The sequence below is a fragment of the Agelaius tricolor genome, unplaced genomic scaffold, assembly GCF_023055355.1.
Source record: "Agelaius tricolor isolate 1412-34295 unplaced genomic scaffold, bAgeTri1.0.p SCAF_9, whole genome shotgun sequence".
In the NCBI taxonomy this organism is placed as follows: domain Eukaryota; kingdom Metazoa; phylum Chordata; class Aves; order Passeriformes; family Icteridae; genus Agelaius; species Agelaius tricolor.
The window spans coordinates 21,560,698-21,580,452 of record NW_027269269.1 but is presented as its reverse complement, the minus strand read 5'-3'; the positions used below and the strand labels follow the sequence as shown (position 1 = coordinate 21,580,452).

Sequence of the window (19,755 nt, the reverse complement as noted above, 5' to 3'; positions counted from 1 at the left end):
AGGAGATCAGGGAGGAGAAGCAGGGGGAGCTGGGGAGCAGGAGCACAGGCACTGGCCCTTCTCTCCATCTCTAAACAGCCCCAGCAGTTTCCAGCCTTGTGTGGGCTTGAAGACCTGTTCTTTGTCTCAGGACTTTGCAGTACAATTCAGACACCCTGCACATTCCTTCAAACCCCTCTGCCCACACTGATACCCCTCCTCCTCCTCCTTCAGAGGACCCCTCATGCAACACCCAGCCCAAACTAAGCTCTCTCCCTGCTTTAACTCTACCTAACTTCTCTGTAATGGATACAGCTGTCCTGTATCCATGCAGACAGCCTCAGAGACACACTGGATTTGAGATTTCTATGGCACCACCTCAGACATAAAGCTATAGTAAATTTGGCTCATTTTCACAGGGGAACGCTTAGCTCAAGTCCTATCTATGCATCAAGGGGGGAAAGGCAGCCTTCAGACCTGCCAGAATAGCAGGAAATACATTTATTCTTTTTAGTTCAAGTCTTATCTATGCATAAATGGCAGAAAGGTAGCCCTCAAGACCTGCCAGAATATCAGGGAATATTATATTTATTCTTATTTGTTGTCTGCTTCTTGCTGTTCCTTCCCTCTTTGCCTCACTCCTGCATTGTGTGGTGACCCTGTCTAACCAGTAGCCATCAGCCCATGTTTTCAAGTCTGTTTAGATCTTCATAGCCCAGGCAAATAAAGAAAGCTCACAGAAGCACTGCAGGTTGTGTTCTTTCCAGCATTGCAATGAGCTACTGCAAACAGAACTCTTTTTCTGTGACTATTGCCTGCTGGTCTCAACCAGTCAACACCTCATCCACAGCCCTTGCTTTAGCTCACATCCCCAGGGGAGGGTGTTCCTCACATGCTGTAGGTGAGAAGAGGCTGGAGTTGGGAAAGTGAGATGAAAGTGCATCCTTTCAAAGCTTGGATATTTTAGCTTAATTACACAATAATTTTTTTCAGCCCCTATTCCACTTGGCTCAGAGCAACATCCTGAGGGGCCCCAGGCTCTGCTGGGACAGCTGGAGATCAACAAGGTTTAGTAACTTACCCACAGAAGGTCAGTATCAATGGACAACACTGTCTCACATTATTTTGGATCTCACCCTCAGGACAGACCCTTGCCTAACTCAGTTTCAGGCCAGTGTAGGAGCAGTACAGCTCCAGAAGTGACACTGGATACACATCAGTTTCCTGCAGGGAGCTGCAGCTTCCCAGCTCACACTGTTGTACATGGATTCAAGGCCATACCCTTCAGCATGCTCCAGGCAGGGGACAAGGCAGTTTTAAGGCTCATGGAAGGCCGAACTATTTGTGCCTGAACCCTTGTCCCAGAGAAAGCATTGTGCTAAGCAAGCACACTATCAGGACATACAGTCAGCAAAGGTTGAACACAAATTTTTATTTACTAGAGATAAAAACTCTATGGAAAAACCAATACAGCTGATATACAGTAAAAGAGACAAAGTCTGTGCTGTACATTAGACATGACAAACTGGGAAGAGGAGGGAGAAATCTTTCCCCAGCAGGGATAGGCGAGAAATGTGACCACTGCTTGGGGGTTTCAGTCTATTGTAGGATTTCTTCCCTCTAGAAAATTCTCAAAACCTAGCAGCAAATTATAGCAAGATCCTGCAAAAAGAAATGTCTAGTTCTCCACAAAAGGACACTGCTGGTTCTCCTTGTTCAAGTCACTCCAAGCACAGTTCCCAGATTTAAGGCTCCTGCTCAGATCCACTTCCTTCTTCTCCCCAAGGTTCTCTCCCAACACGTGCCTCTTGCCCTAGAGAATAAAAAACCCAAACACAGAGTGTAAAACACAAGTTAATCGAAAGTTGCTTAATTCTCAGCAGAATATGTAGCCTATTTTTCAGGCCATTCAGCTTGGACTCTCTTGTGACAATGTACAAGAGTGACTTTTTTCTACAGCCCAGAGAAAGAATGCACTGAAATGAACAATTTCACAGTAAGGCCAAAGACAGACACTGAACAAGACTCAGAGGCATTTAGTGACAAGACTGACCCACAGAAAAACATTTGTGAAGTTTCTAGTCTCTACAGGCCTAGGAGGCCACAATTCTCAACTGGGACCCTATAAGACACAGAAATTGAAGGATTTGACTTTTTTTCAGCTCAATCTCCCTCCCTCAGCATGACCCATTATGCTTTACCTGGCGAGGGGCAGGAGCACTGGGGGAATTATCATCTTGTAGAATGCTGAGGGGAGAGCGGCCAGTTCCTCCAGATGTTGCCATGAGTTTGTTGTTGGCCTTGTGTCTCATAGGCTTGCTCACTAGTTGACAAAAGGAAACACACCAGCACATCACAACAAGGCTCAAAAGTCCTGGATTTTAAATGCCTCATGGCCTTTATCAAAAACTTACCCAAGGGCTTTGAGGCAAAGGGATCACAGAAAGGCTGATGTTGGAAGTGAACTCTAGAGGACCTACTCCAGCAGGGTCACCTAGAGCTCATTGTCCAGGACCACATCCAGGAGTCTCTTGAATATCTCAATAGAGATTCTGCAACCTGCTCCACTGCTTGGTCACCCTCATGGTGAAAAAAAAGTGCTTCCTGATGTGCAGGAGCTTCCTGTGTACCATTCTGTCCCCTTGGCCTCTGATCCCATCACTGGGCACCGCTGAAAAGAGCCTGGCTCTCCCTTCCTTCAGGTATTTGTATCTATTAACAAGATACCCCCTGGGCATTTTCCTCTCCAGGTTGAACAGTTCTCAGCCACTCCTCCGAGGAGCAGTGCTCAGCACAGAGCTTTCTAAAACACAGTCTGTATCAAAGTCTCAGAACTTCTCAGCCTTAGCACAGAGATGTGCTGCCCACCCTTGCTCCACAGCTCTTCCCAAAGAAAAACTGTAAGGTCCCTCTGGACAGATCTCCACAGTCACAAACCCATTTCGGAGTGGGGAAGAGTTGGTGTATACCTCTAGATTTTAAATACAGTTTAAAAACCATTTCTCATCGCTGGACAAAAGTCTGTTCGATGACATGACAGTTCCCAGAGCGTGTCCGGGCCACAGAGGCTGCAGGCGGTGGGACACAGCCGAACTGGGGTTGGGGACAGGCTCTGGCGGGGAGCATGCCCGAGAAGGCACCCCAACCACACGGCGCCGAGAGCCCCGATTGCTCACGGCCCATCCCGGCAGCTCTCTGGCCACACGGAGCCCCGTCACCGGCACACCGAGCACTTACCCGAGGAGAGGCCGTGCCCGGCCGGGCGGGCGGGCCGGGCCGTGCTGGGCGAGGGCGGCCGCTCCGCCTCTTGGCCCGCGGGCGGGGAGCTCCGCCGGGCCGGCTCCTCGGCGGGGTCCGCCGCTGCCGGAGGCGCCGGCTCGGGAGCCGCGGCCTCGGCCCCGAAGGCCTCGCTGAGCTGCTTCACCAGGCGGTCCACGCTGTCTGCCGGGGACGGAGGGGGCCGGGGTGAGCTTCTGAGTCAGGTAGCCCCCAACCCACCCGCCCACGGCCGCTTCACTCACCACTCGACACGGCTCTCATGGGCGTGCGGGAGATGCCGGGCGTGGGCGACCGTGGGTCACGCTGCTGGCCAGTGCTCGCCGGCGGCTCGGCGGGGCTGGGCTGCGGACTGTCCGCCGGGGAGCTCACCACCTGCGGAGAGGGCAGCCGTGGTGGCGGCGGGCCGGAGCCACGCAGAGGGAAGCGGCGGTGGGAGGACGCCTACCTCGATGGGGGTGCGCAGGATGCCGGCGGTAGGAGAGCGGGGGTCGCTGACGTGAGCCAGGTGCTTGTTGCGGGGCGCAGCCGGGGTGGCGGGGGCGCTGCCAGAGGCGCCCATGGCGGCGGCGGCCGCACTGCGCCCCAGCCCCGCCGGACGCGCCGTTCGAATCTCCCGCGCGCCGGGCGCTGCCGCCGCCCATTGGCCGCTGTGCAGGGGGCGGGGCTGGATGCGCCACGCCCTCCTCCCCGCCCCGCCAGCGCGTCGGCTCCGCAGTCCCCGCCCGTCACGTCTCGCCTCGCCCTGCTGTCAATCTTCGGAGACAGTCCCGCCCCCTCGCCCCTCGGTATGTCGTTATTGGTGGAGGAGCCCGGCACCGCCTCCCGCCATGGCCGGAGGGTGGTTGCGATTGGGCGAGCCGGCGGGTAGGCAGGGCGAGTCCGGCCTCCAGCCTCGCTGCCGATTGGTTAGGACCCGCCTGACCGCGCCGGGCTGCGATTGGGTGGGGCGGGGCTGTGGGCGGTGCCGCGGTGAGCCGCTGTCATGGCGGAGCTGAGCGAGGCGCTGCTGTCGGTGTTGCCGTCCATCCGGGTGCCCAAGGCCGGCGACCGCGTCCACAAGGACGAGTGCGCCTTCTCCTTCGACACGCCGGTAAGCGCGCCCCGCCGCCGGCCCGCCCGTCGGCCCGGGCTGCTCCCGCCGCGGCCGGCTCCCACCCCGCCGCCGGCCGGGGCGCCGCCCGCGCGGGGCCTCACGGGATTTGTGGTTCCCCCGTGGCCGCGGTGGCCGTTCCCGGGCGGCGCGCAGGGCCCTCGCGGACTACTACGCCCGGCGTGCTTCGCGGTGCGCCCCGCCCGCCCGCGGCGCGCTGGGGGTTGTAGTTTTGGGGCCGGGGCGGGCGTGGGCAGGGTGCTCGCCCCGATCGACGGGGACCCGGCCCTCCGGCAGCCCCTGGAGAGGGAGCGCCCCCGGCCCGAACCCTCCGAGCCCGGTTCGCCAGGACTTGTAGTCCAGCGGGGGGCGGGGGGTCGGGCGCGTCCCGGGCCCGCCCTCGGCGGCGGGGGGCGGGCCGGGGGTCCCGCCCTGCCCGGGTATGAGCCGCCTCCCCGGCCTCGCCGCGCGGCCTGGCCTGGCCCGGCGGGCGGGGGGCGAGGCGGTGCTGTGTCATTAAGATGGCAGTGGTCCCTTCTCCAGCCATCTCCGCCCCGCTGACATCCTGCGCTTCCTGCGCTACCCCTGCTCGGCCTAAGTGGACCAAAGGGGCGGCGAAGGCAGCGGGAGGGCGAGGTGCCCCTTGGGCCTCTTAGCGGACGCCCGTCCGTGCTGAGCCCCATCCCGCAGAGCTGGGCTCCAGCAGGGAGATACGGGTCTTTCGGGGCAACTGCACATGGCATCCTGGCCCTCTTGCCCTCCCCGAGGTTCACAGGGATGCCTGACCCTGCGCTGCCTGCTCTGTCTCAGTCCCAGCAGCTTCTGAAAGCTTCTGAGTGGTTTCTCTCCTTTCCAACCCTTGCATTTGGGTCCCCTGCCCCTTCAGTTTGAAAAGGGTATCTGCTGAATGAGTGTGGTGTTTTCCAGCTGCTGATGGCATGGTGGGGGCACATTCTGTATCTGTTTCCAAGCTGCTCACAGGCTTTTGAACACAACAGCAAAAGTAAACAATGGTCTGTTAACCTTCCTCACACTGTAGCTTGGCAGCATTCCCTATGGCACTGGGAGTCATGTGTTTGGACAGGGTACCACAGTTTTGCTGGTAATGATTGTACCATGTTCTGAACTTGTAAACTGTGTGCTAGGGGCCTTTTGCAAGGTAAACTCTTTTGGAAACTCAGGCTTTCCTGATTTGGTAGCATCCTGCCATAAATGAACACACAAATAGTTTTTTAAATACATCATCGTGACAGGAGTACCTGTTCCTCTGGGACAGCCAGGCTGGGGCTTGCCATCCTATTTCTTACTAGCTACTTGTGGCTGTTATGTAGGAATGAGCTGTTGCCATGACTTAATGAATAATGACTAGTCTGCCCTGCCTATCCTAGCAGCTGGAATGCCATTCCTGACCACCTCCCTTCAGTTTTGTCTGTCCTTCCTTCCAGGAGTCAGATGGCGGCTTGTATATCTGCATGAACACGTTCCTGGGCTTTGGGAAGCAGTATGTGGAAAAGCACTATCAGAAAACAGGCCAGCGGGTCTACCTGCACCTCAAAAGAACACGTAAACTGGTAAAAAATAAAAATACATACACTCAAACTTGTTCTGAAATTGAGAGCCAGGCTATGTCTGTGTATTCCATCAGATGTAGAGTTTTCTCTCCTGAGATACAGCTGTTGTTTTTCCTGGTGAATTGAGGGACACCAGTGCTTCAGTTCTGCTTGTGCTGAGTTGTTTTATGGATTGCCCATGTTGTTTCTGCCTGGTTTCCTTCTGTTTTCAGAGTAGCTTGATTTCAGTCCCTAAGGCTTACTACAGCGTGCCTGTCCCCTTAACTCTTATTTCCCTATTTCTTCTCAATGCCACAGAAGGAAGAAGACACCAACTCCAGTGCTGGGGACCCCCCGAGGAAGAAACCAACTCGTTTGGCCATTGGTAAGGAAGCACCTATGTGCTGTATGGTCCCTGTGTTCAGCCAGGGGCTGCCTGGTTTGTCTCTTCTGCTTTACTCTTCTTGGCTAGTATCCCTGGCCAAATTCAGACTTCATGTTTTCCAGTGTGTCTCCGGTGAGCAGTGTCTGTAGAACAGTCATTAAGGTGGTGGTTGTGTTCTGTGTCCAGAGTTGCACCTTGTTTTCCGTGTATAAGTATGTTTATTATCCTCTGCCGTAACCCTGCATGCCTGGCTCAGCTTGGTGTGGGGATCACCAGACTGGGACTGTTGCTTAAACACAACATGCCCAGCATGGGGCTGAAGTAAACTTGAGAAAATTTGTGTCTGAGAAAAGTCAGCTTGAAGGTCCTGGCAGAAAAACTATTTTTTAAACTCTTCTGATATTAAACTAGCATTATTGATACAGACAAGGAAGAAATTAATGAGAAATGCTGTGTTAGCATTTTTGGTTCATTAGGTCTTAAAAGGCTGATACTGGAGGAAATGCATGAACATTAAAACATAAGAAATATTTTAAATATTCGATTTTTTGGAAGAGCAAGGCTGGTGTTCCCATTACTGTCTTTCACCGACTGAGAAGGCTGTCATGGCAGTCAGTGGAGACGCTGCTTATTTGGAGCAGTCTCAGCTGGTAATTTCTGAGCCATTATGGAGACACATAAAGGAAGGAACATGAACATTTGTAGCAGTAACAGGTTCTTGGCTTGCTGGAAGCTGACCACTAGAGGGAAATCCAGAATCTGGACTGTGAATGTCTTGATTTTGGCTCACTTTTTCCCTGGTGTAGACGCCCAGTGACTCGTCTACTGCCAGAGCACAAACATCACTATTAAGATGGCAGCTGCTCTTTGTTTTGCTAGTGAGCTGAATAGAGCCCCAAAGAACACTCCTAGCAAAATTGAGGCTGAAGTCTCTGTTTCTTCAGATAGCCAGTGCTTTTATGTATAAATATGATTATGCTGCTTTTGGAGACATGAGGCCTGGTCTGCATTATGAGTTATTTCTGCATCCTGAATTCTTCAAAGGTCTTTCACCAAGTGTTGTCAGTGAGTTGGCAAATACCTGCCTGTGATAACAGCTTAGTGGTGTGAATGGAGCAGGAGAGAATAAAAGAAAGTATTGGCCCTGTGAGACAATGGTCTCAAGTTCAGGAGAAGTTTTTTTTTTATCTTTGTTTTAGCTGAACTGTGGTGGTATAGCTAATTCTGACATGGGAGATTTTTTTAAAGTACTAGAAAGATTTGTGAACAAAATGTAGCCCTTGATTTCTCTGTACCTCATTTCCCCCTCTCAATGAGAGATCTGCAGTGCTTGCCTCCTATGCCTGCATGTTGGTAGATGGACTTTTGTGGTGTGTGATGCTTAGGTACCACCATGGAAAGGGAGGCAGTGTACCTCAGGGCAAGCTGGTGGCTATTGACCCTCTTTCTCATCTGGAGCCTCAGAAGCTCACAAAACCACCTGAGGGGACCTCACCAGTCTGGTTTAGTTTGTTTAGGGTTCAGGAATTGTGTAATGCCCTGGGGGGTTGTGTATTGCCTTACTCTGTGAAGTGGTGACAGGAAATCTCTGGGCTGTGCTGGAGAGGCACAGAAGAGGATGAGGATTATCTAGGTATGTTGTTGCATGATGCTGGTGACTGTTTTCTAAAATCATTGTGTTCATATGCAGCAGTTTGTGCATAGTGTAAAAATTGTCGGTATCTAAGGAGGGAGTTGCAGGAGATATCATGGGACTGGATATTTTTGACAAGAATGTTTCAAGAAAACACAGTAGTGATTATCAGAACTGTGTTGCGCACAGGATTCTTGAGGCAGAGGCACTGAGCAGCAAAAGCTTTTCTTCCCTTCAGAGATTTGTTGCAGCTGCAGATGTTCAGATATTTGTTGCAGAGATTATTGCAGTCACAGCGTGCAATTTTTCCGGGAATAAATGAAATTCAGTTTAAAAACACAGGGGGTTTAGGCTGCTAATAAGCCATGTGTCTTCTGCCTGTTTCCTTTTGGGATGTAGGATGTGAATATCTGCAGAACAGAGAAGGCCAAGCTTTTCCTCTGAGTACCTATATAGTCCAAAAACTGTAGGTGAGGGAATCTGCAGAAACTGCAGATGTTTTGGTGGGTGTCCATGATGGCTCTTTATAACTGGCAAATAACCTTTTATGTATGGATCTCCAGTTTCTGGTGCAACCTCTGGAGAGCACAGCTAGGTGGACATAGAAACCACTATCACTGTACCTTTGCTCAGACTTTTTCTGCAATTCTGGATGTTCTGGTTCCAGAGGAGCTCCTGGTTCTTCTTGCTTGAGTGCAGGACTCTAGACCATCCTTTCTGGAAAAGGCAAGAAAGAGAGACAGACTTCTTAAAGATGCTGAGAGACCTGACCTTTGTCCTGGCTTACAAGATGATCTCTTCATGCGCATCTCCATTCATTCTCTTGAGTATTCTGGTTAAGGTTGAACACCCGTGCTTCATCACGGCTCTCTTCACAGTGCCCATCTAGAGGAGGTTTGGTTTTCCTCTGGCTTGTAGCCAGAGTCTGGAGATTGTTTTTAAGCATCTGTAAAAAGAGCTGGGAGAAACAAAATCTATTGTCATTAGGCTTATAATTGTTCCTGTGAAGTCCACAGCACCAGCAGAAGCTCTGGGATCCAGAAGTGGAAGAAAGATTGTGGATCACTGATTTAGATAGTTGTCTTAGTCATGGTGCTTTATTTCATGTAAGCTGTGGGGAAAGAAGCTTTCCAAGCTCTTTGGTTTCACCTGTTACCACAATGTTTTTTCTTCTTGTAGGTGTAGAAGGTGGATTTGACATCACAGAAGAAAAGTTTGAATATGACGAAGATGTAAAAATAGTGATTTTGCCGGACCATTTGGATATTCCACGTGATGGGCTGGAGGGACTACCAGACATGGTCAAAGACAGGGTATGTTTGGCTGGAGGGCTGTGGTTACTGTTGATGAGGAAATGTACCATTACAGAGAAGGAAACTGCCCTGTAAAGGGGATCTTGCAGAACTGCTGTGAAGTCTCAGCTGGCAGTCACCAGGATTGCTCTGCACTTGCACAGTGCTGTATATATATAATATATATATGTGTGTATATTACAGAGTTCTGCCTTGTGTGTGACTGAGGCTCCCAAAAATCCCAACCAACTTCTCTAAATGTGGAGTGCTGTAGCACTGGAAGCTTCTTGTGCCTTTACCATGGTAGTCCAGCCCTTCATGTTTTCTCCTGCTGTCCTGGTTCCAGATTGCCAGTGCGATTGAGGCCATCCTGACAGCAGATTCAGCCTCACGGAAACAGGAGGTGCAGGCTTGGGATGGGGAGGTTCGCCGTGTTTCCAAGCACGCTTTTTCCCTGCACCAGCTTCAGAACGATGTTCGCATCCCACCGTGGTGAGCATAGTACTGGAATTTGCTGTGTCACTCGTGTCCCAGGCCCTTCTCCTGTGCTGGGCTGCAGCAGCAGATGAGGCTTCTTTTGGGAGTCTCCAGGTGTGCCTTGTTGTCGGGGTCTCTAGCTGGTCAGAGTGACCCTGAGATGCGTTAGAAAGTCTCTTTTCCCAGCCTGGCACTGGAAGAAGGAGTCAGGGCTCTTAATTTCTTGGCCTCAAGGTTATATCTTAGCTTTATTTTATCTTAGCTATAAAATGCTTTCTCCTGTCCTGCCAAGGTCTGCTCAGCAAGACAGTCCAGGCACTCTGCCTGCCCCCGGGGTGATGTTATGTCTTTATACTAAAAACTACGTATACAATGTTTACAATAACTTTCCAATACCTATCACCTATGTTAGACAGTGAGCTTCTACTCTAAACCAATCTAAAAGTGCCAACATCACAGCAGAAGATGGAGGCCAAGAAGAAGGAGAAAGGCAGGACACACCAGATCCCTCCATCTTGCCCCCTGAACCTCCATTCTAAAAAACCCCAAAATCTACTTTTTCACCCCGTGATAAATTCACTATCATTCTACTTAATTTGTCGTGGCCTTGCAGATCTTCATCTAAGGTTGGTAACTTGCTCCACAAGTCATAATCAAAACCACAGGCATTTTGGTCTCTGTGCCAGGGTCTCTGAGACCCCTGGCAGGGGTCTTGGCTGCTCAGGACAGCCAGAGGGATGTCCTGGGTCCTGACACCTTGTCACAGTAGATTCAGTGGAAGTGGCACACTAGGGTATGTCCGGATTCTCAGTGTTCTGTAGTAGAAGAGGAATGGCATCACTTACACTACAGATATTGCAGTGGGCAGCAATGGTGAGGGCTTGGGAGGTAGAACCCAGATGTTTTCCCTCTGATCTCTTTTTCTCTGGTCCTTGTCAATAGTGGCTGGAAGTGCAGCAAGTGTGACATGAAGGAGAACCTGTGGCTGAACATGACGGACGGAGCCATCCTCTGCGGTCGGCGCTACTTCGACGGCAGCGGCGGCAACAACCACGCGGTCGAGCACTACCGAGAAACCGGCTACCCTCTGGCTGTGAAACTGGGAACAATCACTCCTGATGGGGCTGGTGAGAACGGGGCTCCTCCCAGGCTTGGGGAGGCCAGGCACCTCTCAGGCTGACGCAGATCTCTTGCAGGTATCAGGGTGGTGTTGGCCATCTTGTGACCTGGAACACGCCGTGTCATCCCATTGTGAACTTTGCCTCTCTGACCTGCTTCTTGTGTGAGGCAAAGAACGAGCTGATAAAAAAACCTCGCCTTCCTCTGCCCCTCCCTTGTAATTGGGAGCTTTTAGAATAGTTATCCAGGTTGCCGTCTGATTTTCTGTGTTGGGGTGTTTATCAAAGAATCGTGTGTTCAAATCCTGAGCAGAGAGTATATGGCACAGTAACCTATTTTCATTACTCCTGGCATAAGTGTACCTCTGTACCCTGATCAGTGACAAAGTTGTCTTGTCACATGTTTAGGAGGATTTAGAACACCATTCTGTCTGTTAACGTTATTCTGCTGAGAAAGGGCAGAAAGTCCAATGGCTCAGTTTGTCAAAACACCCAGTTCTGAGCGCTTTCTTCATCCAGCTGTGAATTTGAGATCACAGGCCATTACAAGTTCCTTTTTTTTCTGTTTTCCTGCATAGATGTCTACTCCTATGATGAGGATGACATGGTGTTGGATCCCAACCTGGCAGAACACCTGGCACATTTTGGGATTGACATGCTCAAGATGCAGAAGGTGAGGAGGAAGTGGTGTCCTCCATAGGCCCAGAGGGAGAGAGAAGCAGCTCTGAGGTGTCTTTGCTAGATTCCAACTTTCTGTAGCTATACAGAGCCATTCCTGGTCAAGAAACCTTGGGGTTTTTTTGTCACACAGAGAGTTGTCTCATCTGCCTCTCTTCTTTGATTGCCTTTTTTGCCTTTCTTTCATGTCCCTCAGGATTATTTCCCTGGGATTATGTGTCAGTACTGTGGGCAGGGAGGTTCCCGGGTGCTGACCTTTTTTTGTTAGTGTGCAGTTTCCATGCCTCTTTCTAGGGAATCGTTCAGATGTCTCACATATTTCTTTTCCCTCCTCTTTCTGTCCCAGGTATTCTTATATATGGAAACAACTCTTGTTTCTTCCTCCTCTAAGAGAATAAACCAGAATGGATTGACTCTTGTTTCTCTACAGCGTTGCACTTTTCACACCTCTGATGTTGCCTTGAGTCTTCTTTGAGGATTTTCCTGTTCTTTCCCTCTGCAGACAGACAAGACAATGACAGAACTGGAAATAGACATGAACCAGCGCATTGGCGAGTGGGAGCTCATCCAGGAGTCTGGTGTTCAGCTCAAGCCCCTCTATGGGCCTGGGTACACTGGTATCCGTAACCTGGGCAACAGTTGCTACCTCAATTCTGTGATGCAGGTGCTGTTCAGTATCCCAGACTTCCAGAGAAAGTAAGTGAGCTTAATCACTCCTTTCCATTAGGCTGGGATCAGTACAAAGGTCCCCTCGGGCTGGGCGCTTCTGTGGCAGTAATCATGCTCAGAACTGCATCTGTACCAGATGAAGCTGCATATCCCTTAGATTGCTCTGTTTTGCTCTGCAGGTATGTGGACAAGCTGGAGAAGATATTCCAAAGTGCACCTTCGGACCCCACACAGGATTTCAGCACACAAGTGTACGTAGAATTTTGGTGAGAGAAGGAAGGCTGAGGCTGCCTGGATGCATCCCCTCTGTGCTCCTTTGCTCCAGGGTTCTCCCTCAAGCCTCACCTCTCTTTCCTTGCCTGTCACCAGAGACACTGATCCTCAATCATCATTGAGGATCTAAGCCAAGGAAGTTCAGCTGAATGCCCTAGATGAAGAGGACAGAGTGCACCCTGTGTTCATGAGAGGCTCTGAAATGTATTTTGTGTGTTGTGCCTGTTAAACTGGGGGGATTTCTGGGAGGCAGCTTCTCTCTGCATAACAGTTAAAAGGGGCTTGCTATCTGTAGTGGAGGGAGATGGCAAAGAGCAAGGGGATACATAGGTTTAGGCAGCTTTATTCTCACTAGATAACTTATGTATGCCTAAAAAGGCTTCCCTCAAGAGGTACTGTGCAGGAGAATATGCAGAAGGAGAAAAACAAGATTTGGGAGGGGGTTGCATTTCAAGTATGTCAAGTCTGTGCTGCAGCTGCTCTCAAACAAGCATGTGGAAGTTTGGGGTGGAGGAATGGAAGGTGGCATTTGTGGACAGGGAATTCAGTGGTACAGGAGGATTCTAAATTCAGGCAGCCTGGAGTGAGGTGTTCACTGAGAGGGGATTAAGGTGAGACAGCCAGAAGGATGATTACCTGGTCAAAAGGAGGAATTGGTAAGGCTTGGTTCCAGACAAATGGCAATAATGATGGGGAAGGACTGGAGTGAAATGGAACAGCAGGAGGCTCTGGGTGTAGGAGTAAATCTCTAAACACATACTGTTGTCCATTAAGTGCCTGATGCAGTCAATCTTTCCTCTGGGAAAACGTGACCAGTCTGCTCACAGCAGTGCTATTTCTGGCTCAGACAATTTCTCTGTGCCCTGTTGTCTCCTGCACAGTCAGACACTGCTCCGTTCCCCTGTCAGGCTGCAGCTCAGCTTGGCTGTTGCACAGCTGCTCTGTGGCTCAGCACCAGCTGTTCCTTCTTGTTCTACTCAGTGTGCAAGCAGTGGTTGAGATTGGCACCCTAAAGCCCTGGTAACTTTGAAGTCAGTGATGTCTCCAAGGGCCAGAGAGAGCAGACTACTATAAGATAATCTTGCCTGGTGCAGCAGAGAAAGCTATTATCTGTGAGACTGACAGCCCATGGCAGTGTCAGAGCTGGATGGGTTGCTGTGGCTCCTGGAGCATGGGAAATTGAAGAAACATTGATACTAACAGTGACTTTGTCATTCCAGAGCCAAACTGGGCCATGGACTGCTTTCTGGAGAGTATTCAAGGCCAGCTTCTGCAGATGGGGAGCAGCAGCTTGATCAGAAGGTGAGGCTTGGACATGGCATCCCCTTGATGTGTGTGTTGCATGAGGTATTGTTGTGTGCTACATGGCAAAGGAGGGAGAACCCTTTCTGAAGACATGTGCTGGGGCTTCTTGCAAGGCCTGTCACCTGAAGAAAAGCATGGCTAAGAATAGAGTGCTACATGCCAGGACACATGCTTGGCAAATTATGACCACCTTCTTCCACATTGTTCTTTGCAGGGTATGCAAAATGGCATTGCTCCACGCATGTTCAAGTCCCTCATTGGAAAGGGGCACCCAGAGTTTTCCACTAACCGACAGCAGGATGCCCAGGAATTCTTTCTGCACTTCATCAACATGGTGGAGGTAATGGTTGAGTCTATCTGTCAAATCATGGAAAAGTCCAGCTTGATTTTCTTCCCACAGCAAGGGGTGAGGAGTGGAGGTGAGAAGCTGGCAGTGAGAGCAGAGAGAGGGAAAGAACACTGGGAAGTGGGCCATCTAGCACCTGCCAGGGTGGAGAAGAATAGGTGCTTGGCCATGTTTTCAGGGCTGATTCCCTGGAGAAATATTTTTTGGGAGTGGCACAGCTGGAGGTGTAAAGTTTCTTCTCTAGGAGCAGGAATGCCATAGCTTCCTGGAGCACAGAAGCTGGCTTTGACTTTCCTCTTTGCTGTCTTTTCCAGGGTACTGGGTACAGAAGTGACTACTCTTCAGCCATGTGCTGTGTGACATCACTGTTACTGCAGATCATTTTTGTGCCATTCTGATATTACATCTGTCCTTCTAATTTCTCCTTCTCCAGAGGAACTGCCGCAGCTCGGAGAACCCTAACGAGGTCTTCCGTTTTCTGGTGGAGGAGAAGCTGAAGTGCCTGGCCACAGAAAAGGTGAAATATACCCAGCGTGTGGACTACATTATGCAGCTGCCTGTGCCCATGGATGCTGCACTCAACAAAGGTCAGTAATGTGCCAACACCACAACAGTAGCAAGCCCTAGGTTTGTATATTGTACTCTTCTCACAGAACTCCTTAAATGAAAGAGGAACTTCTTTGCCACTTCTGAGGCCAGGTCCTTCTCCTGCTTTTTGGGATCAGGCTGATATCTTCAGAGGTGGTGTGACACAGTGATGTCCCTCTGGAGCCTCTCCCTCGGCTACCACAAGCTGGGCTGTGATTCAGCAGCACAACAGGAGTGACTGCAGTAGCAGAACTGTGCTCTGGAAGCTGTGCTCCATTCTCCGTGGCCTGTATCTATAGGCCTGCTCTGCCTCTGGCTGTAGCTTACACCAGTCACTTTGTAGGTACCTAGAAGTGGTCCTTGACTCCTCTGCTTTATTCTCTAGATGAACTGCTGGAGTATGAGGAGAAGAAGAGGCAGGCAGAGGAGGAGAAGCAGCCACTGCCTGAGCTGGTGCGAGCCAAGGTGCCTTTCAGCTCCTGCCTAGAGGCCTATGGAGCTCCAGAGCAGGTGGATGATTTCTGGAGCACAGCCTTGCAGGCCAAGTCTGTGGCTCTCAAGTAAGTGTGTGTCAGCTAAGCTGTGATGAGCTGGCCTTAGTTGCATCTCTGGGGACCTCTTGTAGTGGCTTGGGGGAAGAAGATTACTGAAGCTTTGTAGTCCTCCACACCCTGGGTGCATAGAGCACTGAAGCAGAGAGGGGATCAGTTCATCAGTGCTGGATGTTACCCTCAGTGGGCAGAACAGCAGTGCTAGTGAAGTCCTAGCCATCAGATTTCGGTTGCTGAGAGGCTACGAAAACACAGTGGTATTTCAGAAAATAGTATCTTTTACTGTAAATTTAAAATTTAGCTTTGAAATCTGTACTGACTGTATGATGACGCTGATCTTGCACTATCTCTACAATTTCTTCAAGTTTTTAACTGTGAAGATCTGAGCAGAACACTGAGTGTAACAGATGCATGAGTTCTTTGAAAGAATGCTAGTTTAAATGCTAGTAGCAAGGTTTTAAAAACAGCTTTAATTTTTCTCACTGCTTGTCGCACATGCAACAGTGCAAAGTTGAAGTGACAAGACTAGAAATGTAAGCAGCTTTCTGCTGTGATGCTGAGTGTTCTTTTGCAATGAAAGTCATCAGAGTTGGAAGTGCTTTTCTATACTATTAATTAATTAATAGTAATTAATTAAATTATTAAACAAATGCTCCATTATTAAGCAATAGCTACTATAAACAGACATCACATTGAAAATTAACATTTTGTTTTAATTTTTTCTGAGTTGTATTCAAACACTTTACTGTCACTTAATTTAGTTCTACAGCACGTTGCAATTATCACCTGGTAATGAGTATCTGTCTCACTTACAGGTGCTTCTCCCTTCACAAATGTTCCCCTCTGTTTCATAGATTCCAGACACTTTCTCTCTCAAATTGTCTTAACTAAATAATTTTTAATCAAATTCAGTTAACTTAAAAGTCGCTGCTTCTGTTTCATATCCAAAAAAGTGCTCTTGACAGTTCCTGCAGGTGTATCTGTTGGTCTAATAAAAAGAGTTATTTCTACTACATTCCTTAAGGGTTAGACTTCTAACTAAACAAAATCTAACCAGGCTTGTAAAATACAAGATTGGAAGGTAGAGAATATATACTATTTTTTTTCATCTCCAAGATTTGCATTCCACCTCATCTTGTTAGGACTTCTGCCTTAGAAATGATTCTGTATTTGAGGAGCTTTAAATTCAGCACAGACAAGCTGGACAGACAGGTGTATCCCCCAACTTGCTCAGGACATGGCTCTGTCCTACTCACTGATTTCTTGGATCAGCTAGATACCCTCAGTCTCTGCTGACAAGGTGTTTAAAAATGTTACGTGTCTCTTCCAGAACGACGCGGTTCGCCTCTTTCCCAGATTATCTGGTCATCCAGATCAAGAAGTTCACTTTCGGTCTGGACTGGGTGCCCAAAAAGCTTGGTAAGGAGGATGAGAAGTACAGAGCATATAGGTACTGGGAGTCACATATGCATATTGTGGTCATTACTGCTAGGAGGAAAGTAGCTATCCCAAAAGTTGCTGCAGACATCCCCAGGGATTTACCCTTCCAGATCTCCCAGCCAAGTCCTTTGTTTGTGCCCCTATGTGGAGGCTGAGCAAGACCATATCTTGCAGATGTTTCCATTGAAATGCCAGAGGAGCTGGATATCTCTGCACTGCAGGGAACGGGGCTGCAGGAAGGAGAAGAGGAAATGCCAGACATCGCACCCCCACTGGTGACACCAGATGAGCCCAAAGGTAGCCTGGGGTTCTATGGCAACGAGGACGACGACTCCTTCTGCTCCCCTCACTTCTCCTCTCCGACATGTTAGTGATTCTCCTCCTCTCTTCCTGATGCCTGACTCATTTCCTTGCTCTCCTTGCCTTGTGTCCCATGCTAGCAGTTTCCCACTTGCTCAGACTTTCCCTGTCCTTTTGTCAGCGATTGCCAGCTGCCTCCCTTGCATGCTTGTTATGCAAGGGTGTTATGCAAGGGGGTTTGTTGATTCCTGTTCTGTGCAAGATGGGGTGGCGTGTCCAGTGCATTTAGAGGAGGCAGAGCTGGGATTTATACAGGATTTAATTGGTAGGGGTATTTAATTTTTATAAACCACAGTGGGAGCGGGTTCAGAGCCTACGGAAGAGCCAGTGCTCTCGAGTTCATGGTTGAATCATTTTGCCTGTGTGTGAGACTGCTCTTCTGGAAAAGAAAGGTGGCTGAGAAAAGCCAAGAGATGGAACTTGGTGTGAAATAAAGCTAGGAAGTGGTGGCTTTGGAGGCTGTGTGACATGAGATGAAATGGAGCCAGCAGGGATGGGTGGGAGTGGGTGACTCTAACATCTGTCTCCCCACAGCACCCATGCTGGATGAGTCGGTGATTATCCAGCTAGTGGAAATGGGCTTTCCCATGGATGCCTGCCGCAAAGCCGTGTATTACACAGGGAACAGTGGGGTTGAGGCGGCCATGAACTGGGTCATGTCACATATGGACGATCCAGGTACGAGGCCATGGTCGTGGTGAAGCTTACTGCTTCTGGGCTGTTCTTGTGTCCTACTACCACAGTGGAAAACTGAAGTAGTTTGGACTTGGGCTGTACCCTCTTGGAGAGATCTGATTACTCTGAGCTGTGTTGTGTTCCCTGCTGCAGACTTTGCTAACCCGTTAGTTCTCCCTGGATCCAGTGGGCCAGGGTCAACTATTGCCTGCCCAGACCCTCCTTCAGAAGACAGTGTGGCCACCATTGTCTCCATGGGCTTCTCCCGGGACCAGGCGATGAAAGCGCTTAGAGCCACGGTGAGAGGCACGAGTGACATCAGAGCGCAAGGATTTTCCCAGGAACAGGAATTCCCAAGTTCACTGTCTTCTTTTTCCTTCCAGAACAACAGTCTGGAGCGTGCTGTGGATTGGATCTTCAGTCACATTGATGACCTCGATGCAGAAGCTGCTATGGATATCTCAGAGGGGCGCTCGGCAGCCGAGTCCATCTCTGAATCCGTCCCCGTGGGTCCCAAAGTGCGCGATGGGCCTGGAAGTGAGTTCCAAGCCAGAGGAATGTGGATTTTGGGGTGCAAACTCAACATTTTTTTGTCGTTCCTGATCCATGCAGTACTGCAAGTTTTAGCAACAGCAGCTATTGCAGAGCTGGTCTGGTTGTAGAGGTGGAAGCAGGGAGGAAGAGGGAAGGAATGGCAAAGTATTCTAGACCCTTCAGGCTGGATGAGGATTACGTGGAAGCCAATAAGAGAGAGGCTGGGGAAGTGCCATCACGTGAAAGACAGGAGGGGCTGTGCTGCTTTTGTCCAGTGGTGCTGGGAGGCTTTTTTTGCCCTTTTGGTTCCCACTGAAAAAAGCAGAATTTGTGCCAGTGCTGCTGGAGGCTGTAGGGAGGTGAAATCCCTGCCTTACCCATCCAGCACCCATGGCCCAAATAAAAAGTTGGGAGAAGGCTAAATGGAAGTTAGCATCTCCTACTTCCCTGTATGCTTGGCCTTAAGAGCACTCACAGTCACACTTGATGGGGATCAAGTTCTAAATTATTACCCAGCAAAGCTTCCTTCAGGGATCCTTCTCTAGAGGGGGCCTTGCACAGGGTGTTAGGGAGTAAGACATCTTTCCTCTTTCCCTGACAATCCTCTCTTCCCTCCTCCTTTCAAGAATATCAGCTGTTTGCCTTCATCAGCCACATGGGCACTTCAACTATGTGCGGACATTATGTTTGTCACATCAAGAAAGATGGCAGGTAAGGTTTTCCACAGTGTAAGGGAACTGAGGGACTGGTTTAAATCCCCATTCTGCCCCATTTCCTTAGAGGTCTTGGGGGGTTGGGGCTGAGAGCAGGTGAGTGTAATCAAGTTGTGTCTTAGCCATGGAATGGCATTCCTGAGCTCCTCTTCTGCCTGTTGCAGGTGGGTGATCTACAACGACCAGAAAGTCTGTGCTTCTGAGAAGCCCCCCAAGGACCTGGGCTACATCTACTTCTACCAGCGGATTCCCAGCTAGAACATCCTCTTGCTGTGTGTGGTGGGGGGAGAGTGGGCTGAAGGTGTGGGGGGGAAAAGGGGTGGGGGCAGTGAGGGTGGGAGCAGGGTCCTTCTCGTCCCTGCTCCTTTCCCCAGTCCCTTCACGGCCTCTCTGTGGAGACACGGGGAGACAAGAGTTCACTGACTAATCGGCTGGGGGCTGGAGCCCCTGTGGCCATGAGTGAAGGGGGTTTGGGGGGTTGGGAATATCTGTTTCTATAGGAAATGTCCTCACTGTCCTCACCCCCGTGACACACAGCCCTAGTGCTTCGCTGCTTGGTGGGATGATGCCACCTCCTTGCTGTCCGGAAGGAGAGGAGGGGGCTTGTGTGTACGTGTGGCTTGTGAATGGGGGGGGTTCCTCCTGCCCGCCCTGTCGGGCGGGGGCGTGGGGCGGGCAGCAAGGCGGGCCACGAGCAGCGCTTCCCCTTGTGTGCCCTTGACATGCCAAAATACACGAGGGACAAAATAAAAGTCGAAATACCGCCCTGGCTCCGGTCTGACCCCGCCGGCCGCGGGAGCGCGGGTGGGGCAGGGGGCGG

At 50.3% G+C, this 19,755-nt stretch overlaps 2 protein-coding genes across 3 annotated transcripts; one reads left to right on the top strand and one right to left on the bottom strand.

Annotated features, from left to right (window-relative positions):
- Positions 1–1,443: 1,443 nt before the first annotated feature.
- On the bottom strand, positions 1,444–3,859 carry CDCA3 (cell division cycle associated 3). The gene is made up of 5 exons (XM_071433879.1): positions 3,704–3,859; positions 3,501–3,630; positions 3,217–3,420; positions 2,181–2,302; positions 1,444–1,792 (listed from the first exon to the last, which is right to left on the bottom strand). Exons 1-5 carry the CDS (start codon positions 3,815–3,817, stop codon positions 1,658–1,660), a joined length of 705 nt encoding a protein of 234 aa, XP_071289980.1. The 5' UTR covers positions 3,818–3,859; the 3' UTR covers positions 1,444–1,657.
- Positions 3,860–4,190: 331 nt separating this feature from the next.
- On the top strand, positions 4,191–19,698 carry USP5 (ubiquitin specific peptidase 5). 2 transcript variants are annotated; one of them, XM_071433141.1, is made up of 20 exons: positions 4,191–4,348; positions 5,794–5,919; positions 6,217–6,283; positions 9,096–9,229; positions 9,555–9,700; positions 10,628–10,812; positions 11,382–11,476; positions 11,984–12,177; positions 12,330–12,401; positions 13,644–13,725; positions 13,943–14,068; positions 14,508–14,661; positions 15,048–15,222; positions 16,544–16,632; positions 16,828–16,950; positions 17,548–17,691; positions 17,842–17,987; positions 18,072–18,225; positions 18,849–18,933; positions 19,100–19,698. In XM_071433141.1, exons 1-20 carry the CDS (start codon positions 4,241–4,243, stop codon positions 19,191–19,193), a joined length of 2,499 nt encoding a protein of 832 aa, XP_071289242.1. In that variant the 5' UTR covers positions 4,191–4,240; the 3' UTR covers positions 19,194–19,698. The 2 variants fall into 2 exon arrangements, with proteins under 2 accessions (XP_071289242.1, XP_071289241.1); XM_071433140.1 differs by having other exon boundaries at positions 16,828–17,019.
- The last annotated feature ends 57 nt before the right edge of the window (positions 19,699–19,755 follow it).

Bases quoted from the DNA above. Each gene is read 5' to 3' on its own strand.
- CDCA3 (XM_071433879.1), bottom strand. From the start codon at position 3,817: ATGGGCGCCTCTGGCAGCGCCCCCGCCACCCCGGCTGCGCCCCGCAAC. The intron at 3,631-3,703 runs GTAGGCGTCCTC...CCCTCTCCGCAG, and splicing joins TCCTGCGCACCCCCATCGAG to GTGGTGAGCTCCCCGGCGGA. The intron at 2,303-3,216 runs GTAAGTGCTCGG...TTTGTCAACTAG, and splicing joins CGGGCACGGCCTCTCCTCGG to TGAGCAAGCCTATGAGACAC.
- USP5 (XM_071433140.1), top strand. From the start codon at position 4,241: ATGGCGGAGCTGAGCGAGGCGCTGCTGTCGGTGTTGCCGTCCATCCGG. The intron at 5,920-6,216 runs GTAAAAAATAAA...TCAATGCCACAG, and splicing joins TCAAAAGAACACGTAAACTG to AAGGAAGAAGACACCAACTC. The intron at 17,988-18,071 runs GTGAGAGGCACG...TTTTCCTTCCAG, and splicing joins TGAAAGCGCTTAGAGCCACG to AACAACAGTCTGGAGCGTGC.